The 23,964-nt window shown below is 29.5% G+C and overlaps 6 protein-coding genes and 1 pseudogene across 20 annotated transcripts; 5 read left to right on the top strand and 2 right to left on the bottom strand.

Annotated features, from left to right (window-relative positions):
* Positions 1–1,934: 1,934 nt before the first annotated feature.
* On the top strand, positions 1,935–3,824 carry LOC106650485 (Bardet-Biedl syndrome 5 protein homolog). 2 transcript variants are annotated; one of them, XM_014368521.2, is made up of 7 exons: positions 1,935–2,211; positions 2,279–2,427; positions 2,498–2,523; positions 2,807–3,070; positions 3,148–3,249; positions 3,332–3,523; positions 3,602–3,824. In XM_014368521.2, exons 1-7 carry the CDS (start codon positions 2,036–2,038, stop codon positions 3,812–3,814), a joined length of 1,122 nt encoding a protein of 373 aa, XP_014224007.1. In that variant the 5' UTR covers positions 1,935–2,035; the 3' UTR covers positions 3,815–3,824. The 2 variants fall into 2 exon arrangements, with proteins under 2 accessions (XP_014224007.1, XP_014223999.1); XM_014368513.2 differs by having other exon boundaries at positions 2,498–2,547.
* LOC106650460 (WD and tetratricopeptide repeats protein 1-like) lies at positions 3,812–7,808 on the bottom strand. Of its 5 annotated transcripts, none has more exons than XM_014368492.1 (12): positions 7,729–7,808; positions 6,822–6,897; positions 6,627–6,757; positions 6,435–6,546; positions 5,921–6,307; positions 5,582–5,846; positions 5,382–5,512; positions 5,182–5,309; positions 5,034–5,114; positions 4,672–4,962; positions 4,329–4,521; positions 3,812–4,261 (listed from the first exon to the last, which is right to left on the bottom strand). In XM_014368492.1, exons 2-12 carry the CDS (start codon positions 6,888–6,890, stop codon positions 4,061–4,063), a joined length of 1,989 nt encoding a protein of 662 aa, XP_014223978.1. In that variant the 5' UTR covers positions 6,891–6,897; positions 7,729–7,808; the 3' UTR covers positions 3,812–4,060. The 5 variants fall into 5 exon arrangements, with proteins under 5 accessions (XP_014223978.1, XP_014223961.1, XP_014223986.1 ...); XM_014368475.1 differs by lacking the exon at positions 7,729–7,808 and adding an exon at positions 7,643–7,724; XM_014368500.2 differs by lacking the exon at positions 7,729–7,808 and adding an exon at positions 7,588–7,669.
* On the top strand, positions 7,780–9,614 carry LOC106652709 (leucine-rich repeat protein 1). The gene is made up of 5 exons (XM_014372197.2): positions 7,780–7,868; positions 8,120–8,327; positions 8,410–8,946; positions 9,017–9,309; positions 9,377–9,614. Exons 2-5 carry the CDS (start codon positions 8,154–8,156, stop codon positions 9,612–9,614), a joined length of 1,242 nt encoding a protein of 413 aa, XP_014227683.1. The 5' UTR covers positions 7,780–7,868; positions 8,120–8,153.
* Positions 9,615–9,915: 301 nt separating this feature from the next.
* Positions 9,916–12,483, top strand: LOC106648681 (ubiquitin-40S ribosomal protein S27a). The gene is made up of 4 exons (XM_014365759.2): positions 9,916–10,088; positions 11,766–11,874; positions 11,971–12,188; positions 12,267–12,483. The coding sequence occupies exons 2-4, from the start codon at positions 11,772–11,774 to the stop codon at positions 12,414–12,416; spliced, it is 471 nt and encodes a 156-aa protein (XP_014221245.1). The 5' UTR covers positions 9,916–10,088; positions 11,766–11,771; the 3' UTR covers positions 12,417–12,483.
* Positions 10,102–11,754, top strand: LOC106648670 (annotated as a pseudogene).
* Positions 12,484–12,628: 145 nt separating the features above from the next.
* Positions 12,629–20,048, bottom strand: LOC106648620 (GRAM domain-containing protein 1B-like). 9 transcript variants are annotated; one of them, XM_014365689.2, is made up of 15 exons: positions 19,196–20,047; positions 18,953–18,958; positions 18,583–18,877; positions 17,907–18,090; positions 17,523–17,803; positions 17,292–17,345; positions 17,050–17,205; positions 16,810–16,975; positions 16,532–16,690; positions 16,245–16,366; positions 15,052–15,244; positions 14,743–14,979; positions 14,518–14,674; positions 13,399–13,519; positions 12,629–13,325 (listed from the first exon to the last, which is right to left on the bottom strand). In XM_014365689.2, exons 1-15 carry the CDS (start codon positions 19,237–19,239, stop codon positions 13,194–13,196), a joined length of 2,307 nt encoding a protein of 768 aa, XP_014221175.1. In that variant the 5' UTR covers positions 19,240–20,047; the 3' UTR covers positions 12,629–13,193. The 9 variants fall into 9 exon arrangements, 7 of the variants coding, with proteins under 7 accessions (XP_014221175.1, XP_014221158.1, XP_014221149.1 ...); XM_014365672.2 differs by having other exon boundaries at positions 18,583–18,958; positions 19,196–19,567; positions 19,640–20,043; XM_014365663.2 differs by having other exon boundaries at positions 18,583–18,958; positions 19,196–19,567; positions 19,702–20,043.
* A 1,930-nt stretch (positions 20,049–21,978) lies between these two features.
* Positions 21,979–23,755, top strand: LOC106653526 (oligoribonuclease). Of its 2 annotated transcripts, XM_023460583.1 has the most exons (6): positions 21,979–22,334; positions 22,410–22,556; positions 22,923–22,996; positions 23,060–23,221; positions 23,298–23,518; positions 23,602–23,755. In XM_023460583.1, exons 2-6 carry the CDS (start codon positions 22,478–22,480, stop codon positions 23,729–23,731), a joined length of 666 nt encoding a protein of 221 aa, XP_023316351.1. In that variant the 5' UTR covers positions 21,979–22,334; positions 22,410–22,477; the 3' UTR covers positions 23,732–23,755. The 2 variants fall into 2 exon arrangements, with proteins under 2 accessions (XP_023316351.1, XP_023316352.1); XM_023460584.1 differs by lacking the exons at positions 21,979–22,334; positions 22,410–22,556 and adding an exon at positions 22,691–22,859.
* Positions 23,756–23,964: the final 209 nt, after the last annotated feature.

Genomic DNA, 23,964 nt, shown 5'->3' with positions numbered 1-23,964 from the left:
TAAATTTATTGAAAGTTAAAATTTAATATTAAATCAAGTTATGTTTTAAAAATCATATTGATAATATTTTTAAGAATAATTCCTCTAATATTTGGGTTTTCGATCAAGGGAATTTAAACTGATTCAATAATTTTAATATTGTTAAGATTTGTTATTTAATTATAATTATTAATAAACTTATTGTTTAAATAATTAAAGGTGTTACAGTCACTTTAGATTTGTCATTAGATCTGATGTCAGATCTTATGTAAGTTCTGATGTGGATTATCGTATGCAAAGTCTGATATAAGAACTGGTATAAGATCTGATGTGCTTTCACCAGAACTTATGTCAGATATGATATACCATTTATACCTGGGTACATTTTTTTCTGAGTGTTCTCGTCTTAAAAATAGGGTTTTTTGGCTCTAGATACTTGCACTGTTTGATAAATAGCAAGAAATAAGAGAGGTTTTTTTTACCCAAAAAAGAGAAAAATCTCTCGAGTGTCACATCAAAAGCAATGATTTTTGGAAATATTAAATATATTTTTTTGAACCCTGAAATATATATAATATTCAAGGTTCTTTAATTCTTAACCTATTAACGACGAAAAAGTTTAATTTTTTGTTGGCTTTCGAAGCGAATTGTTCCGTAGTTTTAGGCTAACAAAACATTTCGCACACACCTATTTTAATCTAAACTTAAACAAAAAAAAAACGTTTAAATTTATGCAAAAAATCAAGTTTTCGATTTTTTTGCCATGTTAACTTTAAAGAATCACGATATAAACATGATCATCACGACTATTGAAGTATCTATTGTTTTGTGCACTTTTTCTCTAAACTCAATAGTTTTCGAGTAAAAATGAGTTATTTTTGTTTCAAGTAGTGGTTCGAAAATTCCATAAAAATTCACTGAGATACTGTAATAGTCGTAATCGCCCGTTAACATTCCAAAAAAATCGAGAAATTGATTTTTTGGAAAAAAATTTTACGCTCTATTTGTTCAAATAGCTATAACTTTTTTATTATTCAAAAAATCTGAGAATTCAATTTTACATTGAAAAAGGTGTTTGCGAAATGTTTAAAAAGCCTAAAACTACGGAGCAAATCGCTTCGAAAGCCGACAAAAAATCAAGCCTTTTAATAATAATGTTAATGGGTAAAGATGTATCTTTGAGCATTTTTCAGATCTTCAAAGTTAAAAATGGTTTCGCAAGTAATAACGAAAGAAAATGGACGTCCATACGATTTTTGCCTTGTCCAATTAAAATTGAAGTCTAGAATTTTGGTTTTAAAAATTTTTTTTTATATTATAAAACATACCAAAAGCGCATTCAAGTCCAAAAGGCCCCACAGCTAATTATTTATTAAAATTTTAGCTTTACCTACTTATATAAGATAATTTTAATGTTGCGTCTCAAGCTTTTAAAGGTGGACGCTTGTGGAAGGTCAGGCTTTCATACATTGATAGAAAATTCGAGCATATTACCAAGAATTCGTTTAGATTTGCGGCGAGGATCACAGTAATTTATGTAATAGTATAGCGAGCGGGTTACCGACAAAATCTCCGCGAGAAAAAATCTCCGCGACAAAATCTCCGGAGACTAAATCTCCGGTGACAAAATCTCCGGGACATAATCTCCCGGGAAAAAACACTATCACGCATCCCAAACACACCAGCACACATCCCAACACACTATCACGCATCCCAAACACACTTATACACATACCAAAAGCACTTATATACATACCAAAAAAATCTAATAAGTAGAAAAATATAAAATAAAATTCGGCGGAGATTTTGTCCCGGAGATTTAGTAGTCCGGAGATTTAGTAGCCCGGAGATTTTGTTAGCGGAGATTTTGTCGCGCTCCCATAGCGAGCATAGCTGTTCGTGTCTCTTCTCGTGCCGACGTAGCCGATACTTGTGCACATACTGTGTCCAAAAATGCTTTTTGGGCACTTGTTGCATAAATAACTTAATGCAATGCAGCATAGTTTTTGAACATTGAGTTTAATTGCGATTGTATTGATTTCCAAGTCATAAGCAGATGTATACATATGTTTGTATATTTTTCCATGGTAGGTATGACAACGGTACCTATAATCCACCAGTAAAAATTTCTGAACAGCAGGAACCCGACATTCCCTTTTTTTTGAAAGCGTTTTTGAACATATATCCTAAAATGTGGCAGGATAATCAAGTTAAATTTGATGTTTCTCTTTCGTAAGTGCTTTACTTCAAACAAACTCATTAATTTCAGATGGATTGTTTAATTTTTTAAGTTTTGTAGTCAAATGGAAATGAGATCTGGTGAATATTTGATCGATAAATTAGATATGATCGAAGATACTAAAGGAAATTCAGGAGATCGCGGTCGTCTATTGGTGACAAATCTTAGGATCATGTGGCATTCTATTGCCTATCCACGCGTTAACTTAAGTACGTTTGAAAAGTTCTAAAATATCTACATCATGTAGTGCTGAAATGACCAATGACCATTTTATTCAAGGCATTGGATTTAATACCTTTGACAACGTAACAACCAAATTTATTAATACGGTCAGTAATTTTATACTGTAAGAAATTTGTTTACCTCGTTAAGATCGAAATTTGCATTTCGCGTAAGAATTAGAATCGAAATGGAATTTTTTATATAAAGAAAGTATACATGTATCATGAAACGATCATGATGACACATGTTTTTAATTGTCATGAATCATGATCATCTGAAGATTAACTTTCTTGATGCTGTCAATACAACAAATTTCTTTCGGTGAAACATCATATTTTTAATGATAAATAAAGATCAAATTTTTAGTTATTTGGAACTACTACCCAAGCTTTATATGTATTAACATCTTACAAAAATTGTCGATACGAGTTCATATTTAGTAATATGAATAATAGAAGTTCTCGTCATTACACCTCTGTTATGGGAGTTTACCGAGCTTACGTTTCATCAAAAATCTATCGAGAAATCAAATTAAGAGCTGGAATCATTCTAAATGGTAGATTATCTATATTGCCACAAGAAATAATTGAATTAACGACTGCAGGAGTTTGGAATTTGTCAACAGATCAAGTAAAGTCTTCTTTCAAAATATTTATATTTTTTTATTAATTATAAATTTTGTTATACATATTTTACAATGTCTGTAGGGAAATGTTGGAACTTTCATTATTTCAAATGTCAGAATTGTTTGGTATGCAGAAATGAATGAACAATTCAATGTTTCGATGCCGTATTTGACAATAAATTCAGTAAGCTATTCTTTTTAACATTGTTATTAATTCTATACTTATAATAATTAAATAATGAAAAAAACACGTTGTGTATATTCAGATTAATATTAGATCGTCTAAATTTGGACCGACTCTTGTTATTACTACTACAGAATCTTCGGGGTCATTTATCTTAGGGTTCAGAGTTGATCCCAGTGAAGAACTTCGCTTTTTACATAGCAAAATAACTTCAATTTATGAAACTTATAGTAAATCTCCAATTTTTGGCGTTGAATATACTTTTGAACATGAAGTAATTGTTATTTATTTAATCCGTACAATATTAAGTTAATTTATTCAATAATTATGTACACATTAAACATTTTTACAGTCAATTGATCAAGCTGAAGTAGTAACAGAACAAATTACAGAAACAGATATTACTGAAGATGAAATATCAAATGTTTTTAGTGTGTACTTTTCTGAAGGAGAAGTTAAACAAAGAAAACCAATGCTAGCCCAAAATTTAGGACTTTCAGTTGAAGAACCTAAGGAAGGGAGTACTTTGGAAATGTTATGGGAACTGTTCCCAACTAATAAATAAGTTGAATCAAATTTTAATAATTTAAAAAGATTACACAAAATTACTTGTCCAAGTTGAGAACAAAATTTTCACATTTACGAATAATAAAATAATTTTATGTCCTTTTTAAATTGATATTTTTTTCTTATTTTCAATAAAGCTTAATTAAATAGCATTGTAAATGCAATTATATTAATGTATTACAAATAATATTATATACAGAATTTTGCAAGCTTTATATAATATCCATATTACACAGATATAAATTTAACTTGGTCTACAATTGAGTGGTAAGCTCCCACTGGGTGATTGACGACCCTCTACATCATCTTGATTATTACCTTGTGCAGGTATTCTGTAACCCATATTGAAAAGCATTACTTCAAAATGATCAGTATTCATGCGTACATAATTTGCCATTGCTGCCTCATGTAAATTTTCAACTTCCAATACATTAGCAGAACCATCCTAAAAGTCATGATTCAATGATTAATTTTGAATTCACAAATGAAAATAAAAATAAATCAAACAGCACCTCTGGTAAAGGACTCCACAGTTTAATTACTGGATCTATACCACTAGTTGCTAACAAACATGTTGATGGATGAGGTTGTAAACAGTTTACTATTCTCTGATCCCCTTTTAGCACTCTTGCTATATTTGTGGTACATCTGTCCCAAATGAAGAATGATCCATCATCTGATCCAGCCACAATATATTGTCCATCACTAAAGATATTAAATTCGTAAAAGAATAATTTTTCATGCATTGATGGATTAATCATTCATTTTGTATGCATAAAGTTTCCAGCATTTTGCACCCAGGGTGTTTCAGATTAAAAGCAAGGTATACAATAGGATTAATAACTATTAACTTACTCTCCAAAAAAATTGGCTTCCTTAATATCCGTGATAGTATTACAATGACCACATAAACGCATTTTATAATCAAATGCCTTTTCACGCCATTCTTTTTCATAATCTGATGTTCTAATATCATTACTTTGCTTAGAAGTTTCTGGTTTTCCTAAAGTTAAAGCTTCTTTTATATCTTTTCGCAATGCTTTACATGATGAGTTATTTTGAAATTCAGGAAATTTTTCTCCAAAATTTTCCATAACAATACGAGCTTCGTTAATCCTATTCAAACTAAATAAACACTTTGCAAGCCTAGAAAAATTCAAATATAATTCGGATGTTTAATTAGATCAACAATTTAAGTACAAAAATATCAATTTTACCTAAAATGAGCTTTTACGTGTTCAGGATCTAATGCTAAAGTTGCACGGCAATCACGCAAAGCAGCATAACAATCACCATCCCTATATTGAATACAATTTATTGAATTGTTACAAGATTGGTAATTGATAAGTTTAAATCAAAACTTGCCATGCCCTCCTAATGTAGGTGCCAGCTCTATTAGCATAAAGCATTGCAGAATATGGACACAAGTTTATTGCTTCATTATAATATGTTATCGCACTGGCATATTGTTCTTCTTCAAATGATTTATTTGCCTGTAAAAGATTTGATTGATAAAAATAAAGAAAATCTATGAGTGATACAAAATATTAAATATCATTCTTTACTTTTTGATGTAATTCTTCAACTTCAGAACTTAATTCGCTAATATTCAATGCAGACAAATCTTCTAAAACTACTAGATTATTGATTTCGTCTACACTGAGTTCATCACAATTTTGCTCTGCATTATTTTTATCTGAATTAAGAATGAAGAAGTATTTACAAATTATAAGTTTTAAATATGTAAAAATCAGGACATTATTACCTATTTCAACTGGAACAATAAAAGTTTTTGAATTATTTCGATTGTTTATATCAAAAAGATATATTTGTTCTCCTCCCATATTAACTAATAGCTCATCTCCATTGTCATTGAAAGTTAAGTATGTTGTAGAAAAACGTCTACAAGTGCCACGATGCTTTAAATGACCTGCAATGAAATACTGCACACAGCCCACTGGTATATTATCTTCAGGGTCTCCTTTGCCTAATGCTAAAGATGTACCGTTTGTTGCATATGACAAAGGTCTCTGAATAGTGATAAATTAAAACATAAAAAATTATACATTTTTTTTGTGTTGAAAGCTAAAATCAAGAACCTTACACTAGATAGTTTAATCATCCTTCGATCGTACATTCGTACATAAGCATCATTAGCACCAACAGCAATTAGTTCAGGTCTTCGTGGGTTGACATTGACACATTTTGCTTCAATAAAGCATCCTGTATGATTGGCAAGACTTACAAGGACTGTTCTCTGATCAGTGTTTTTACAAGAATGTGGTAAACGTAAATCATATTGCATTATTATTCCGTCTTCTGAAGCACTCCAAAATAAGAAAGGAACACCAGGTGCTGTAGCACATCGTTTTACTCTACCAAGATGACAGGTGCATATGAGCATTGTATCAGAACTTGAAATATTATGAACTCTAATCTTGTAGTCACCAGCTCCTGTTACCAAAATAGAATCATTTGATTTTGGCATAAACTAAAAATAAAATAAAAATTGTCATCATCATTTATCACCATATATTTATATATTTCAGTCATAATACTATATAAAAAATGGTTTTTGATTATACAGCACTTTATACCTTAATTTTTTAAATATTTACCTTGACCGTGAAAATATTACCACCATGACCAGTTGGTAGAATTAGTTTTTTTTTATAACTAAATGGATCCCATAATATTACATTCATATCATCTGATGCTGAGGCAAGAAGACTAAAAATGTAAAAAAATTATATATTTTCTGACTTGATCTCATTGAATTTTTTAATATTTAAAAACATTTTTTCACTGACTTGCCACTTTCATTCCACTCCAAACAGTTAACACATCCCTCATGACCTTCAAGTTCCGTCTCCAAACCTAATCGTTTTAAAAAATTTGGAGTGATTTTGAGTTCTCTGTTAATGCTTGTTGTTGTTGACTCCTTATGTAGAATTATCAAAAATTAATACATTGACTTTACGAGTACAAGTTATACTTCAACCTACCTGTATTTCTCTTTGTCGTATTAAGTTTAGAATTCCTTTTCTAGGCTTTCTTTTTTGAAACAAATCCATTTTATATCTAAAAATATTGTAATGGATTGAGAAAAGTGAAATATAAAATGTGGTTTTCAATTGTTCTCACATTTGCTAAACTTACTAATACATCGATTATATACATACTAAAATCAATAAACAAATGTTTGCAATAAGCTGTTTAATAGTAAATTAAAGGAAAATTTTAGAATATATTGGTATTAAAAATTGTCAAAAGTAATAAAGTAATAAAAGTAATAAAGTAACTTAACAGGCGTCACAACTTATAATTAGATTCTTATTCGTCACTCTTTAATCTATGTCGATTTTATTGAATTATATATTAATAATAACATTAGCATAATTAAGAAACATGATCCATTCATTTCACGATAAACTTATTCAGAATCCCGCTTGTGCTTGTTTTCGAAAAACTTGATTCAATATATCATACTACAATAACAAAGAGCAGCTTTTTGTTTAATAGTCAAAGTCTATATAATTGATAGTTTTGCGATATGCATGCACAATTAATCACTTTTGAGCCTAATAATTGATCTTAAAATTTTCTTCAACTTTGCGTTAGTCTATTCAAGTACTCGATTTCATTCATTGTAAAATATTTATGAGCCTGGTTTTGTTTTCATATTGACAACATTAAAGATGAAAATATTTGTTGAGGATAGTATGTTCAATTTATCATATTCTACGTTAATTTAGGGCAGAAAACACTAACTATGATCATTATTTCTTTACGCGCAACATCGCACTGCCACTAGATTTATACATACCATGATATGACATTACACATGTCAAATTTACACATATCAGGCCATCAGTATATACACAAACAAAATCAGTTATAATTTCAAAGTACCTGAAGTGCGTTGATATCGGCGTTTGGCAGGTTAGTTACGAGACTGCGTACAACAGACATCAAGATTAATAAATAGATACTCTGTATTTATTTTTATTGTCAATTTTTTTTGTAAAGTGTACAGTTATATTTTATGTAATGTAAGATTTTTATGCTGTTTGATGAAGAGATCAAAATGAACCCAAATTCAACAATTTTATTTGAACGTGGTCTTACACCGTAGCATGTTTTAACTTTCGCAGCACTTAGGTTTTATTTTTTACTATCAATTTGAATTACGATTTGAATTTGAAATTTAATTTTGTTAAATCATATTCTTTTTTTTTTTTTTAATAAAAGATTTTTGATGATTTCCGTTCAAAAATCAAGTCATTTAATATTTTTCTTTCAGATTAAAGAATTGTAATTGTTAAATTTAATGAATTATGAAGCTGCAGTGTAATGTTATAATTACCAATAGATTAATGACAACTGCTCCTATTACTGGACAAAGAAGAGCTCAAAAATCTTGCTTGGCCTTTTGTAGAACATCAAAAACAGAAGATAATGTTTATATGTTAATACAATCACAAACTAATAAAATGGGAACCAAGTACAAGGTAGCATAACTTTAAATTACAAGTATATAAAAATTAAATATAATTGAAATATCTTCTCAAAAATTTATTTTTTGGCTTTTAGATAAATAATAACATTGAAAAAGTATTTGTTAATTTCTTAAAAGAAGGAAAAGCAACTATAAGGATAGTTGAACCACCACTTGATATTAACATTAAAGGAGATCCGTTACAAGTTCATCTTTTTATGGATGTTTTAAAACTTTATCTGACCAAAAAAATTACTTCAGAAAAATTTACATTAATTCCTTCCAATAAAAAAAATTTGTTAGTTCAAACAAAAACAAAAATCACTATAAAAAAATCATGCGAATATCCTGTTTTGAAGGGATTTCCAAGAACTACAGAAGAATTAAATTTAATTGGGCTTCAAAGAAAATCATTTGATCGTCAGATCTTGAAGTTACAAAGTTTAAGGATTTTGGATTTATCAGAAAATCAATTATCTTCTCTTCCAAAAGAATTAGGAGATTTACCCAATTTGCGAGAATTGAATCTATCCAAAAATCAATTGGGAAAATTTCCAATTACAAAATGGTCTTGGTTGAAAGGAACTAAAATCATGACAAATTTGTGTTTACTAAATTTAAGTGGTAATCAAGTAAGTATATATTTATGTTAAACCATTCTTGCTTTTGCATTCGACAATTTAAAAGTAACTTTTCTTGCAGCTAACTGTGATTCCAGACTCCATTGGTAAATTAGGCAGTTTAGTAACATTACATCTTGATAATAACTGTATTCGTGCTTTACCTCAAGCAGTAGGAAAACTACATCGTCTCAGAATTTTAAATTTATCAAAAAATCAGTTATCTATATTGCCAGGCAATATGAAGAACTTAAGTTTATCAAAACTAGATATTTCGTACAATTGTTTTACATGTCATAACAGAGGTTTATTACACAACTCATTAGGAGTACAGTCTTTAGTTGATTTAGCTGGACAAGTGATAATTAAATATGGGTAAGGTACTTTGCACAAATTAAAAATTTTTATGAAATAATAAAAATTGTTTTTCTATTATTTGCAGGATTAGTTATGATGCTAGTTTAATCCCTTACACATTGGTTCCATATTTAGATAAAGCTTATTATTGCTTATGTGGTCAAGCATGTTTTAGTAGTTACCTTAGGAAATTTGTATCATTAAATTTATCTGATGTTGCAACAAATATAACGTTTTCTAATGATACTGGAAATAATGTATATTTTGATGCATACATATGTTCTGAAAAGTGTTTTAAAAAATATAACCGATTTATAGTTTAATCTTTTATGATAATGTTATAAACATTCTAAATGATACTGATTAATTTTTATAGAAATAATATTATAATCGTTCTTTATTATTAAAAATAATTATAAATTTAAAATTGATAATAAATAAAATTCAAGTATATTATTTTTTTTATTTTTTTGAAAATTATTAAAATTATCATTTATACTATATGTATTTAACAAAAATATATTAAAAAAAACTTTCGAAACAAAGTAAATTAAAATTTTAAAATCAAAATTGAATCTCGCGCTATCTTAGTGCGTCGTCAGTTCAGGTCGTTAACATCGATTCTGTCCATCGAAACGTGGACGGTGGAATGTGTACACTTGTATCACAAAAAACAACTATTTTCAACTGAAGATTCTCAATCAGTAGTAGGCGAGCTTCTTTATTCTCAGATTTAGAATACCGGCTTCGTTCGGTGCACGGTGAAAGTGTTCTTTTTGCATGGAATGTTCTAAAAGGTATTATATATTTTATTTTTCTTAATTTTTTCTAGCAAGATATTTAAAGTAGTCCTAGGGTGTAGAAATTAGTAATTATATGTTTACAGACTTTAATATTCATTTTTTAAATACAATTATTACCTATTTTCCAATTAGCATTGTATTCTAATTCTCAGGTCCTTTTATTAAAACCTCATATTGCGATCTGACACATGTTAGCACATGGTAAAAGAGCTTATGCTTGTACACATGTAGAATGTATTTTTCATTCTATCCCAATCGAAAATAACCTTTTTATACTTTGCCGGCTAGGTGCTACCGCACATCTTGATATTTATGTAATTTGCTACACTTCTGTAGTTGAAATGGTTGAATGGCCAAAAATTAAACTAAATTATAGAACTTTGCATAATATTAGGACTTTTCACAATATTCTCTTAGCGACTGAATTAAATTATGCAGACATGTGCTAGCATGCAGTCAAACCTATGTTGAATGAAAAATTTTTAAATTACCAAGCAAATCATTATATTGATAAGAGAGAGTTCAATTTTAGTGTGCTTGTAGTGTTAAAAGTAGAGTGTGAAAAAAATAAAACATTAAAGGTAAGTGAGTTGTTATGTGTACAATTTAAAATCTATGAGTTGGAAATTTAATTGTTTTGGTTTTGACTGACACAATGTACCATAATATTTTTTTAGGTTCAAATAATTGGGTGAATTGAAAAAAATAACATGCCACAAAATGAATACATTGAATGACATAGAAAACTTTTTGGAAGAAGGCTGGACTATGAAGAACTCAAAAGAAAAAGGGAAGCTCGTGCTCCACATAAAGATGCTGAAAAAGCAAGAAGTCTTTGTGGTATCAAAGCAAAGTTATTCAATAAGTAAAGAAGAAATTGAAAGATACAAATGAAAAAAAAGATTAAAGTTCATGAAGAGCGCAACATAAAAAAGAAAGATTCACTTACTCCAGAAGGTGTACTGCCTGTTTATTTGCTTGATCGTGATGTCACATCAAGGGCTGAAGTCTTGTCAAACATGATAAAGCAGAAAAGAAAAGAAAAAGCTGGTAAATGGTATGTACCTATTCCAAAAGTAAGACCTCAGGCTGATTCTGAAGTTTTTAGAGTTCTCAAGTCTGGTAAGACCAAAAGAAAGTCTTGGAAGCGTATGGTAACTTAAGTCACATTTGATGGAGAAAACTTTACTAGGAAACCTCCGAAATTTGAAAGATTTATTCGCCCCATGTCATTGAGATTTAATAAAGCTCATGTCACCCATCCAGAGCTTAAAGCTACATTCTGTTTGCTAATAATTGGTGTCAAAAGAAATCCTAGTTCTCCTATGTATACTTCATTAGGTGTAATTACTAAAGGAACAGTCATTGAAGTAAACATTTCAGAATTAGGCTTGGTCACACAATCTGGTAAAATTGTATGGGGCAAATATGCTCAAGTAACGAATAATCCAAAAAATCATGGATGCATCAATGCAGTACTCTTGGGTTAGCATATAATTATTGTATAATACTCATAAAATAATATTTAATAAATTATTTATATCTATAAAACAAGCTTTAGTTATTGTTCAATTTTTTTTCTGTATCCTTGTTCTAAAATTGTACGAATGTTTTTGTTTTATAAATATGCACAGTGCTTGATTTAACTAACGAAAATACTCTCTTTTTCAGATCAAAATGCAAATTTTTGTTAAAACCTTAACTGGGAAAACCATCACTCTTGAAGTTGATGCGGCTGATTCGATTGAAAATGTTAAAGCCAAAATCCAAGACAAGGAAGGTAATACAATTTTGACTCTTTAATTAATATTATTAATATATTACGAAATATTCAAGAAAAATACATTATATTTTTAAACTTTATTCATTTTAACAGGAATTCCTCCAGATCAGCAAAGATTAATCTTTGCTGGAAAACAACTCGAAGATGGACGCACACTTTCAGACTATAACATTCAGAAAGAATCAACCCTTCACCTTGTCCTTCGGTTGAGGGGTGGTGCTAAAAAAAGGAAAAAGAAGAATTATTCTACCCCCAAAAAAATCAAGCATAAGAAAAAGAAAGTCAAGCTTTCTGCCTTGAAGTTTTATAAGGTTGTAATTTTAAATTGACTATATTTGTTAATTATATTTAAGTATTCCAATGTATAATTATACAATTTTTCATTTCAGGTTGATGAAAATGGCAAAATCCATCGATTGAGAAGAGAATGCCCGTCCGAACAATGTGGTGCTGGAGTTTTTATGGCCGCTATGGAAGATAGGCATTATTGCGGAAAATGCGGATATACACTTGTATTTAATAAACCGGAAGATGTATAAGACCATAAGCTTTTCATTGTGTTTTACTAAAAAATTCTAATTGTAATAAATAGTATTTTTAACTCAATACTAGTTTTTTGACTCATAACTTATTCTTCATTAGTCTGACACAGTATTATTATCAAAGTCAAAATACAGATTTGATTGAAATGCTTTTAAGTGAAACCTTGTATAAACTAGAATTTTTTAAAGTTATGAATAAAAGTACTAAATGATTTATAGCATTTACTACATCATAAATGTACACAATAATTTTAACAATCAATACAAACTACTTAAAAAGTAAATATTCACAAAGTTCTATAACTTAAATTATGTGCGATATTTTTAAATTAATTTTTACAATCGTTTCGTGATTATTTTTCATTCTGAACAGAAAAAAATAATGCAACATGTATGAGGTTACACTTGTATTATCACTTGATTTTTCATTCAGAAAAAATATATACACATTCTTCTTTTCTCAATTCTAAAATGTCATATTGAGCAAGAGCTTACAGTTCTAGTACAGCAAACATTTAATAATTATAACAAGCACAATATCTTCGATCTTATTCTATAAAAATGCAAAAACTGCCAAAAATGTGATAATACATCTCTACAAAGTTAATAAAACCAAACAAAAAAAATTTAATCAGAACTGAACTAATTTCATTGCATTTTCAGATAAGTCAAATTATTGCATCTTACAGTTTAATGACATAAGATGGATAATTTAGTAGCAAACACAGCCTTGAGCAGGTTTAATATTGTACATTTTTAAAACCTACGATATTTTCATAATTCGGATTTATGCTGCTGATCGTTTTGAGTATTATGTGTTTTTAATCCAGGTTTTAATACTGAAAACATTTTTTCAGTTGTTGTTGGATGAACACTCATTTGAAGTTGTGTTAATGATTCTTCAGTCTATAAAAGTTGATACGAATTTATGAAAAACTATTTATTCAAAATAACTAGCTAAGTAAATTAGTAAAAATACCTGTCTAAGTAACTGTGCTGCTGAATGTAACACTCTCTGCCATTTTTTGACTTCTATGTTATGCAAACTTTCTTGTTGTTGTAGTAAACTTATCCAATCTTCTTCAGTTTTTGGTGTATTTCTATTAATTTTATTTTTATATTTTCAATAATTGTTATATTTAATTTTATGTAAATTGAAAAATTATACAAAAAATGTATAAAGCTATACATAATTATATGCTTGTTAGGGGGAGGTTCTCTGAGCTACGAAAATAGCAAGGGTTTTCTCAATTATTTCTCAATTTTTAACAAGTACTTTTACTACTTACTTTTACTACAAGTAATTTTTGTCAAAACAAAATACACCTTCATTAATAATTTAATAGCGTTCGAACAGGGTTGCGTTTAAAAAACTGAACGCCCTGGGTGACAAGCTAAACCTTCGTAAAATTGTCTCAAATCAGGCGGCGAAAATTGTTTCATATTTGTATGATATTTACTGAAATCTTGAACCAGTCCCAAAAAATAAAAAAAATTGAAGAAATGACTGACTTTATGAAAAAACTTTCTTTTGCTGTGTTTCGGTTCTTCTAATTGCTGTACAATGAAAAATGATAAATTAAAAAAAAAAAAAAAGCGATAAGGTTCTGTGACTAGTTCAAGATCCGAAAATTCATGTATCTTTAAAATAAATCCAAACGAACACGATACATCGACTATATTTCTATAGATCTCGAGAAATTATGCTACAAAAAAATGCTAAAAAAAAACCACTGTTTCGAAGAAAAACACGTTTGAAGTTGTCAAATGCAATTGAGCGCCGTGTAAGCGCTTAATCTCAATCTGACTTAACTGAGTTAGAATTCAAATTTACATATCAAATTGCAGGAGGGGTTTTTGTATGTATAAGCAGTTCGAAAATGCAAAATAAATTCATTTTTTGAACACGTGTCCTGAGAACCTCTCCTTTGTCAATTATAAAATTGAATTAAAACATGTATGCAATCAAGAATACAAAAAAACATAAGAAAATTAATTGTCTCCAAAAACAGAGTTTAGAACTACTGCATAAGTAAAAACAAAATACTAAACTACAAACGATAGTGTGTTAACTTATCTTCGAGGACATAATACATACTTTAAAACATGCAGATCCATGACTGTGTATGTGGCAGCTTGGTCTATATTCCACAATTTATAGTATAGTAAACCATTTATAGCCATTAAACACAGTACAGCAATCAAGAGAATATAACTAACGACAGGACTGCTTTCAGGTCGTAAATCTACAGAAGCTGTGAATTAAAAATATTCAAATTGTTAAACAGTTTAAAATCAAAATATTAAAACTTTTAAAAATTACCAGTAATATTGCGTGATAAAGGCAGCTCTACAACAGGCGATTGGTGGTTAAAGGCTGTATGATCAGGAGCATGCGTTTTTATGGTAACACCAGTGGCTGCAACACGTCGTCGCCGTCTCGTTTTCCGTTTGATACCCACAGCTCCTGCACCAATTTCTTCGCATTCTACCGCTAAAGCTTTTATTAAACTATTCAAATATTCTTGCATACCAGCCCAACAATTTTTTTCAATGAAGCCTAGCAATAAAATTAATATATATTAAAATTTGCATCGATACAATTTTTTGATATTTTTATTTGTAAACTTACTTTTAACTATACCCCAAACATTCTTTTTATACTTGATTTCGGCGAACACTTCAAAGGTTGTTTCAGTTTCTGAAATACTAGTTAAACAATAATGCGACAAAACACTAAATGAATCAGCATACGGTATCCCTGCATTTGTAGTTTCAACATCGATGCAATATAAATGACCTGGGGTACTGCATGGGAGCATCACCTATAAAAATGTACAAATTTCTAACACAGTTTTAATTGAAATATATAAAATTAATAAAAGTTAATTTTAGAAAATTATGTCTTATAGAAAAAAATTGAATGAAGTCTAAAAACTACTTATTGTTATAAATGTTTTAAGGTAATTTTGCAGGTGTTTTTTTCCAAAGCAATTTCTAATAAAACTAGTTACCAGAACGTAAAATAATTTATGTTAAATGATCTTAAAAAAATATATCTTTACTTAGCTAAAGTATTTCCGTAAATTATTTCAAAATTGACTAATAGCCAGAGATTTCTGATAATCGTTTTCTTATTGATAAAAGTTATATAATTATTATTATATTTTGATTAAAGTTATATTATTTAAAGAGATACCTCGTTTTCAACGATCGAACGCTAAAAATGTGTAATCGGTCGATTCTCAGTGAAGTTTAATCAACAACAAAAATTTTTCTACAAACATAAAAACTTGTTCCTGATGTCAGGAATTTTTCCAAATTTGATAAGAAATTTCAGAGCTGTTTATCACCAGTCTTCAGAGGCCTAAAGTTGACATTTTTCCGTAATTCACGATTAACGTAAACTTCAAAAGTGATTCCTAACACACTATCAGGTGACTTGAATGAAAAAGTACAAGAAAGCTTTTTGGTTGGAAATTGTCCAAAATTTTAGAAAAACAGTACTTCAAAGTGATTTGAGCCCTCCCGAAGGTTGTCCGATAGAAAAAAAAAAAATTCAAAATATAATCGAGTTTGATTCGTAATTTGATCTCGAAAACCTTTCGCAGAGATTCCTCAGATTGTCCTCTACTACTAGATAAATTTTTGTAATGGGTCTTTAAGTCTAACAGCCTGGAGTCATTAAAAAGTGTTAAGAATGCGCAAAAAACATCGGAGAAATGCTATTATGAGCGATTTACGCTTCTGACAGAAAAGTAAAAAAAAACGTTGACTGCTTTCTTGTAAAAACACCACAAAATATTAAGTAAAATGAATACGAACTTGAGTTTCTGTCACTTGGGAAGATCTTGGGCCTACAGCTTGAGTGAGTGAAACAGTTAAAGAAACTGTTCTTAGTTTTTGACCCGTAGCATCATCTTGAGTCCAAGCAGGTTGAATCAAGTCTTTGAAAAAATAATTCATCAATCTTTAATAAGAATATATATAAGGTAAAATACAATTTAATTAGCTTTTAAATTTTTACTACTACACAAATACATAAGTTTAGAAAATACAATTCATAATTCGTTCGTAAAATTAAAATCATGATCATTTAATTTCATTAATACCTGTAGTTTTTCTAGCTGTATGAAAGTCCAGAAAAAATTTCGAATTTGTGAAGAGAAGAGTGAATAACTGATCTATATGGATTGGTAAAGTTGCTTTTATGAGAGGTCTACCCTCATGTGAAGCTGTACAGACCGCTGTACTGACTAAACTTATCCTACCTAGTAAATAAATAACATTTCAATGTAATAAAGATTCTAAATATTTGCCTCAAAGACTCGGTATTTTGATATGGAGAATTGTAAGGATAAATGGTTTTTATTTTTTTCTGCTTTATTACCACATGAATTTTTTTCTTCTTCACTTTCACTAGTATCACTAAGATCTGTAGGGTCGACTGATCCATCAGGTCTTGTACCAGTAGTTGAGTGTATTGGTGATGAAGGAGTAAGTGGTGATTCTGCTAGAGCATCAGATGATACAGGATTTCCAATTTTCACATCAGCCTAAAATTATATAATATTTTTTTTATTTTCAGTAGGTTCTATATACGCATTGTACTAAGAAATATTCTTTGTACTTCTGAAAACGATTCTAAAGAAAGTTGCGTTGAGAGTTTTTCTGTACTTGCAACTGCTAATTGACGTGATGCAAAATCCTCGTCATCAGATGTTAGCCCCAGTTCTTCTCCATAACAATCATGAACGAGCTGCCACATTTCAGTCATACTCATTGACTTTAAGGAAAATTGTTATCGTTTAAATAATTCCTAATTCTATAAGCAAATGGGCTTTTAAATAATGCAACAATGGTCTTTAATACCTCTAAATTACACTTTTTACTCTTGCACTTAGGCTTCCATTCGCTTTTTCCAATCTTTTTATAAAATATAGATTTAATTGGAATTTTGACATAAATAAAAAAGTTAAAGAAACAACACTCATTAAATATATACTTATAAATGTTGTATTAATATAGTATTACTTTTATTTCAATAAACATAAAAATAAAACAAAATAAAAACAGCTTAATTATAATAAGTATTGATCTTACCTGTCCCATGAGAGCATTTTGCCAAACTTTGAATAACATCATAAATGTTTTATCGCGTGACCCAAAAGATGTTAGAAAGAATTTATCATTGGCAGTAGAAATTAATATAGCATTTGGAATTACAAGAGCTGTTTTTTCTTTAGTCATTGAAGTAACATCTTTCCAACGCAAAGAGACAAGTGTTTCCCACATAAAAATGTTAGCATAAAAACATACATAATTTTGTGAAACATACAGTCTCCCATGAACTAATATTTCTCGTTGCAACGCGCAAGAGTAATCTGTTAAAGTAATAAACATTGGATAAATTAAAAATTTTTTAAATTATATTTTGATGTGTTTTTTTCTACAAATGAACATAATATTTATAGAAAAAGTCCTTACCAACAACAAGTCTTTCTTCATCTGGTACATCTTTAAATATTCTTTTGAAATCATCAGAGCGAGATTTGTATGTAGGATAAAGAATATTAGAGTACCATGACTTTTTCTTACTACTACGATCACTTCCTCTGTCTTTTCTTCCTTCAAATTTTCCATCCGACTTAGAAGACAGATTTGTAATTTCCTATAACATTAATAATTATTTGAACTTATGATTAAGTATTTGGATGTATAATAAAATATTGCTGTTATCACCAAGTGAGAAACCTCTAATCTATTTTAAATTACTGGTTCACGATTGAAATATTGATAAAAATTATACTGATAAGATCACATTACATGCATTGACATACAATCAATAATTATGTTGAAATATATATAACTCTTTTTTCAAAGAAAATTAAAATAAAAAATGCTCCATTATTCTCACTTTTTTCTGTGAACATAATTATCATTTTCTATGTAGAATAAATTTTAATATAATATTAAAAAAAGATACCGTCAATTATTAAGTAGAAAAGAAATATTATAAATTCTTTTAGAAAAGAATTATTTAAAATTATTGCATTGTAAATGATAGGTTATCCATTTTATTTTAAAAGTTTCTTAAGAAACTTATATTGGAAATGATTGATGAATGAACAATGTTAAATAATAGTATAAAAATTGTCTTTACCGGCATTTGTTGATCATTTAGCTTGGTTAAGCTTATATCTTTTTGTGAATATGGAGTACAATCAGATTCTTTACTCTTCATAGAATGATCTTTATGATCAATGTGATCCTTGTGGTCTTTGTGATCTTTATGGTCCTTATGTGATTTATCTTTATCTTTTCTTTTACCAAATCTAGGACTTGGTTTTGGGGACAAATTTGGACTTGAAATTGGGCTTGTCCGCTCATTTTCTCCTCCTGAAGAAACATCCTGTGCAGATTCATTGTAAGCCCCATTTGTCAAGTTTGCAGTTGAACTATAACCGGAAAGCGACGAAGAATTAATACTAGTAATAACTTCATGACTGGAAAGAAGTAGATTTTCAACAGACTTATTCCTGTAAAAAAGTAATAATAAGATAATGGAAAATGAGTTATTGGTGTAACATCAATCACAGTTAAATAAATCAATAAATCTATAATGTGCAATGCCATTAATTTTTACTTGCTAAAACTCTTAAATAAGAATATCTTGTACAGTAATCTAAAGTGAGTTAAGTATGGAGGTGGATTCATAAGCACCAATGAAAAGAAAAATGCAAATGTTGAAAACAGTAAAAATAGTAAGTCCTCACATGCTTGAAATCGATCGTTCTTGCATTGAATCTTCGAAATGCATAATAAAAGGCAGATGCTGGGTCGTCGTTTAAGTCGACAGTTGAGGCAGCTTGTTGTCGTTTTCCAAAAAATTCGATCAGCGGCCGCATTATCTGCCAAACGCAGAGAGTCGACTACGAACTTATGTGTAAACTGCAATTGATTGCTATGTGTCGTCCGTCTACGTCGGGCAACAATCTATATGACTTGCTCTCTTTCTTTCTTGTTCACTCAATTTATGGCATTATTACTTTCAGACATGGTGCGTCTTCATCGGCTTTTCATCCGTTACTAATAGTACCAACACTTGTAAGACGCCAGGTTTAATGTCTACAGACTACAGATTGCCACTCAACACATGAAAATGAAAGGTATTTATTTATTGATCATAAATTCAGAGAGACTAAGCTTTCTACACATACTACAGTTAAAACTGATCGAGTCTCCCTTATACGAGAGGCTACTCTGTTTCAAAGGTGCTTACGACAGTTACGAATGTTGGGACTGTAGTTTGCAAAAACAGCAAACCAGTGAAGGATGAAGCGCGACGGCGCAGCAAATTTCAGTAGAATTTTATTTTGCACTCAGCACGTACAGTCGTTTGAGCCGTACACGTATCACACAGTGTATAAGCTATATAGCAGCTATATATGTATACATATATATCTCTCTGTAACACACACACACACACACACACATATATAATATATATTATATATATATATATATCAGCTGCATAAATCAACTGCACAATATTTCATTTCTTTATGAATGTCTGCGGCATCGTACGATGCAAACTGCAATCATGCAACTGCACAGTCACACACGCCGCTGTAGATCTATTATAACTGGCTCACGCGCACATTGAACGTGCAGTGCGATTAGGGTACCCATTATAGATATGGCTGATCATGAGTGAACCGACAGGGTGAAAATCACTCCACAAATTTTCGAACAGACTTGCATGCTACTTATAATTTCTGATAGTACGATAATTGGAAAGTGGAAAACTTGAAAATTTTTCAAGTGAAACTCTCAATGAGAATTACAAACGTGTGCAGCATGATGACGTCCTGCACTTTAATTTGTCATCGATTTATAGTCACTAATTACCAACCTTCTAAGAAAAAACGCGCGCAAACTTGCAGCGCGTATTTAAAAAATAGTAAGACCAGATATAATAATAAATTTTTCGTATTAAAGTAAAAGATATTAAACGATCTTAACTACAGCTTGCTGTATTATGGCAAATCAGCTGGATGTAATAGGCTTAGATGCACTTCATTAATTTCTTACTTTGATACAGATCAACTTGCATGAAGTTTTTGAAAACGAAAATTTAGATCAGAACAGAAATTCGAAGTACAAATTAAAATCATCAATTAAATGTTACATGCTTTTTTTCTTCAATAGTAAGGTTTGAAGAGAAAATTTATTCAGGCAGAATACATTTTATTCAGGCTCCAGTGTCTCCTTTGAGAAATTAGTGCTTTCATTTTTTCTAACTAATATATAATTCAAAAAGGCATTAAAATTCAAAAAAATTGAAGCATTTCTTCATATTTATTTCATTTATTTTTTGACTCATGAATAAAAATATTGTTGATATATTAACCCATTAAGTCCCAAGCGGACATGTTTTCAACACTTGATTCGGCCACCGTATTTTTGGTGAAAATGGGGTCAACAAAATGTGCGAGTAACTTATTTTAATGTACAATTGAATGCCCTTTCAGAATCTGATCTCAGATTTTCGATAAAATGATAAGGTCAAAAGTTAAACTTGATTTTATCCAAAAAAACGTGATTTAAAAAAATTTTTTTTTTATTTTTCCAATTTCCAAATGGGAACAATTAGAAATCTCAGAAATTTCAATCGGAACCCAGCTAACTTTCAGTTTAGATATCGAGGACGCGACATTGGCACAAAACCCTTGAGATAATTAAACTAAAAACATAATTTGCCAAAAAAGGCAAAAGAAGAAAAAAAATTGAAAAATTGAAAAGAAAAAAAAAGCTGTTTCTCAATGAAAAAACGGAAATTCGAAGATTTCATAATAGCAATGAATAGGGAAGTAAAAATACTATTCAAAATTTCCATAAGAAATTTTGAGTTCCTGGTGTACATTAGTCCTTACATTAAATTCATAAACAAAAAGAATAGTATTTTCGGGCTTATTTTCAAAATGAATAATGAGTCCATGAATTAGGATATTAAGTACATCTGATGACAAAGAATTATAAATAGGACTTTAGTAAGAAGAAATAATAAAAATTTTTTAAAAATACAGAATTGTTATAGTTTTTTTGTGGAAGCCACGATAGATATTTTAATTAAAGACTTTGAGGACTAATCTTGAATAATTGAGGTTTTATCTTGAGGTACTTAAAAAAATTTTTCTTCGATTTTCATTATAAAATGGCGGAGATATCGTAAATGTTCAAAAAAGCGTATTATCAACTATTGAACCGTTAATCTATGGCATCTGAATCAAATACTACATTTCCTCAATTGGTAGTCATTCTACAGAAGAAAATACTTGACAAATCCTGAAATGTTTACTGCTTATTTTACGTTACTGAAACTTCGACATGTCCAAAATGCCGCATTGAATAATTGTTTTAAAGCAAAAAATTGCCCAAAAAATGTCTATTTTACAATTTTGTTTTTTTCATCAATGCCATTTTTTCAATTTAAAATAACATTTTTTTTACAGGTTCCAACGTCGGTGAGTATCTTCACGAACAAAATGCTTTTGTTCATTTGTTGAATATTTCTATCTAAATCGTGGCCGCCAACAAAAAAATTTTTTTGTTTGCATTTACGGAGATTGGGTATAAGTACATGCGTACATTGTACACTAAAAAGTCAATAAAAATTGTTTCCAAAACTTCAAGAGTTACTTTATACTACCCTTAAAAACCTTACAACACAAAAAAACTTAATCAGCTGATGTTCTTTTTGTATAAACAGCTAATAACAATAGTCATGTATGTATATATATATAAAGTAGTGTCGTCTTATAGCTATATTATATACGCATACCGTTTTGACTTCTTCGAAGCGCTCAGTGCAGTACGGCATAAGAGTGCCTACCAAGCACTCTACATCAAAACGTAATAATATACTACATATTTCATTTAAATCATAGGTTAAATCAGTTGATTTTCAACACGTGTAACGTAATCAAGACTTTTTCTTTGGTTTGTTTACATGGTTCTGTAAGCTGTGTCTTAATGACTTCAAATTGCTTTCTATTATGTCTATCATAAGAACTGCTAATAGATGTTTCAAGAAATTCGAACGCCACAGCAGATCAGTTTATTACTCCATTAATGGTAAAAATATTAACTTTTATAGTAATATTAAATATTATAGTAAGTTCAAAATTTAAAACAATCATTTCGTCAAGACGTTCTCATTGTCAATAAAGTCATTATCAATAATAAATAATTAATACCTATTTTCTTCAATATTTTTATTGACAATGGGTCTCTTGAATATTACTTAACATCGTGCCGATAGCGCTTGCGCATAAGAAACTTTAAAAGGGCTCGCAGTCGCAAGTCTCAGCCCTACGGTGAGTATGTTGAGTGGTAACTGATGGATCGCGGGGCTACTACTGCACTGTCAAGCAGTAGGTAGGATCGAACTAACTTAACCTTAGCTTAATGGTTCTATATTCTTATTTCAAATGTCTGCAGCAAATAAAAAACAAACTGTCAAAGAAATGGCTGAAAATCAACACAGAAGTCGGATTGTATGGATTGATATGGAGGTATATAATAATAAAACTCACAATTGAATCATTTTCATTATAATCTAATTATTTTGATTTTAGATGACTGGTCTTGATGTGGAAACAGACCGAATTTTAGAAGTAGCTTGTTTGATTACAGATGAACATTTAAATATTGTTAGCGATGAATTTTGTAAAATATTATACCAACCGGACTCTCTCTTGAATAACATGGATGAATGGTGTACAAAAACTCACAGACAAGTATGCATATACCATTTCCAAGTATTGTATTTTACTTATTTTTCATGCCAACTCAAATAAAAAATTTTTTTTGAAGACTGGACTCATTGAACTTTCAAGAAAAAGTAAAGAAGATGAAAAATCAGTTAGCGACAGTTTGTTACACTTCATGATGAAGTACATACCTAAAGGAAAGTGCCCTATGGCAGGAAACTCTGTTTATATGGACAGGCTATTTCTTAGAAAATATATGTCTTCTGCTAATGATTATATGCATTATAGGATTATTGATGTTTCTTCCATTAAGGAAGTCGTGAGGTATGATTACAATTTTTAAAATATTTTTTTTATCGATCAATTTTGATTTTTTGATAACTAAAAATGGATTGTGTTATTTTCAGGCGGTGGAAACCTGAAATTTATAATTCAGCTCCCTCTAAAGATCTATGTCATCGGGCTCTTGATGACATAAAAGAAAGCATACAAGAACTTGATTTTTATAGAAAAAATGTATTTAATGCTAATATTTAATACATAAGTTTTGTATTTTTATAATTTTGTATTATGGTTATTTAAAAATAATGAAAATAAAGTTATTTAAAAAGCAGATAAAATTTTATTATTTAAAGTCTGATGAATTTCAAAAATCAAAATGAATTTGGATTTTTTGAAGAAATATGAAGCTTATGGGAAAATTTTCACTTGATAAATTAAAAAATTGTTTGACTCAGTAGACCTTGAATTGCATTTAGTATTGATAACTT

This window comes from Trichogramma pretiosum, unplaced genomic scaffold, assembly GCF_000599845.2.
Source record: "Trichogramma pretiosum strain Unisexual culture from Peru unplaced genomic scaffold, Tpre_2.0 scaffold62, whole genome shotgun sequence".
Taxonomy (NCBI): domain Eukaryota; kingdom Metazoa; phylum Arthropoda; class Insecta; order Hymenoptera; family Trichogrammatidae; genus Trichogramma; species Trichogramma pretiosum.
Note: the sequence above shows the minus strand (reverse complement) of the source record. Positions and strands in the feature narration are given on the sequence as shown.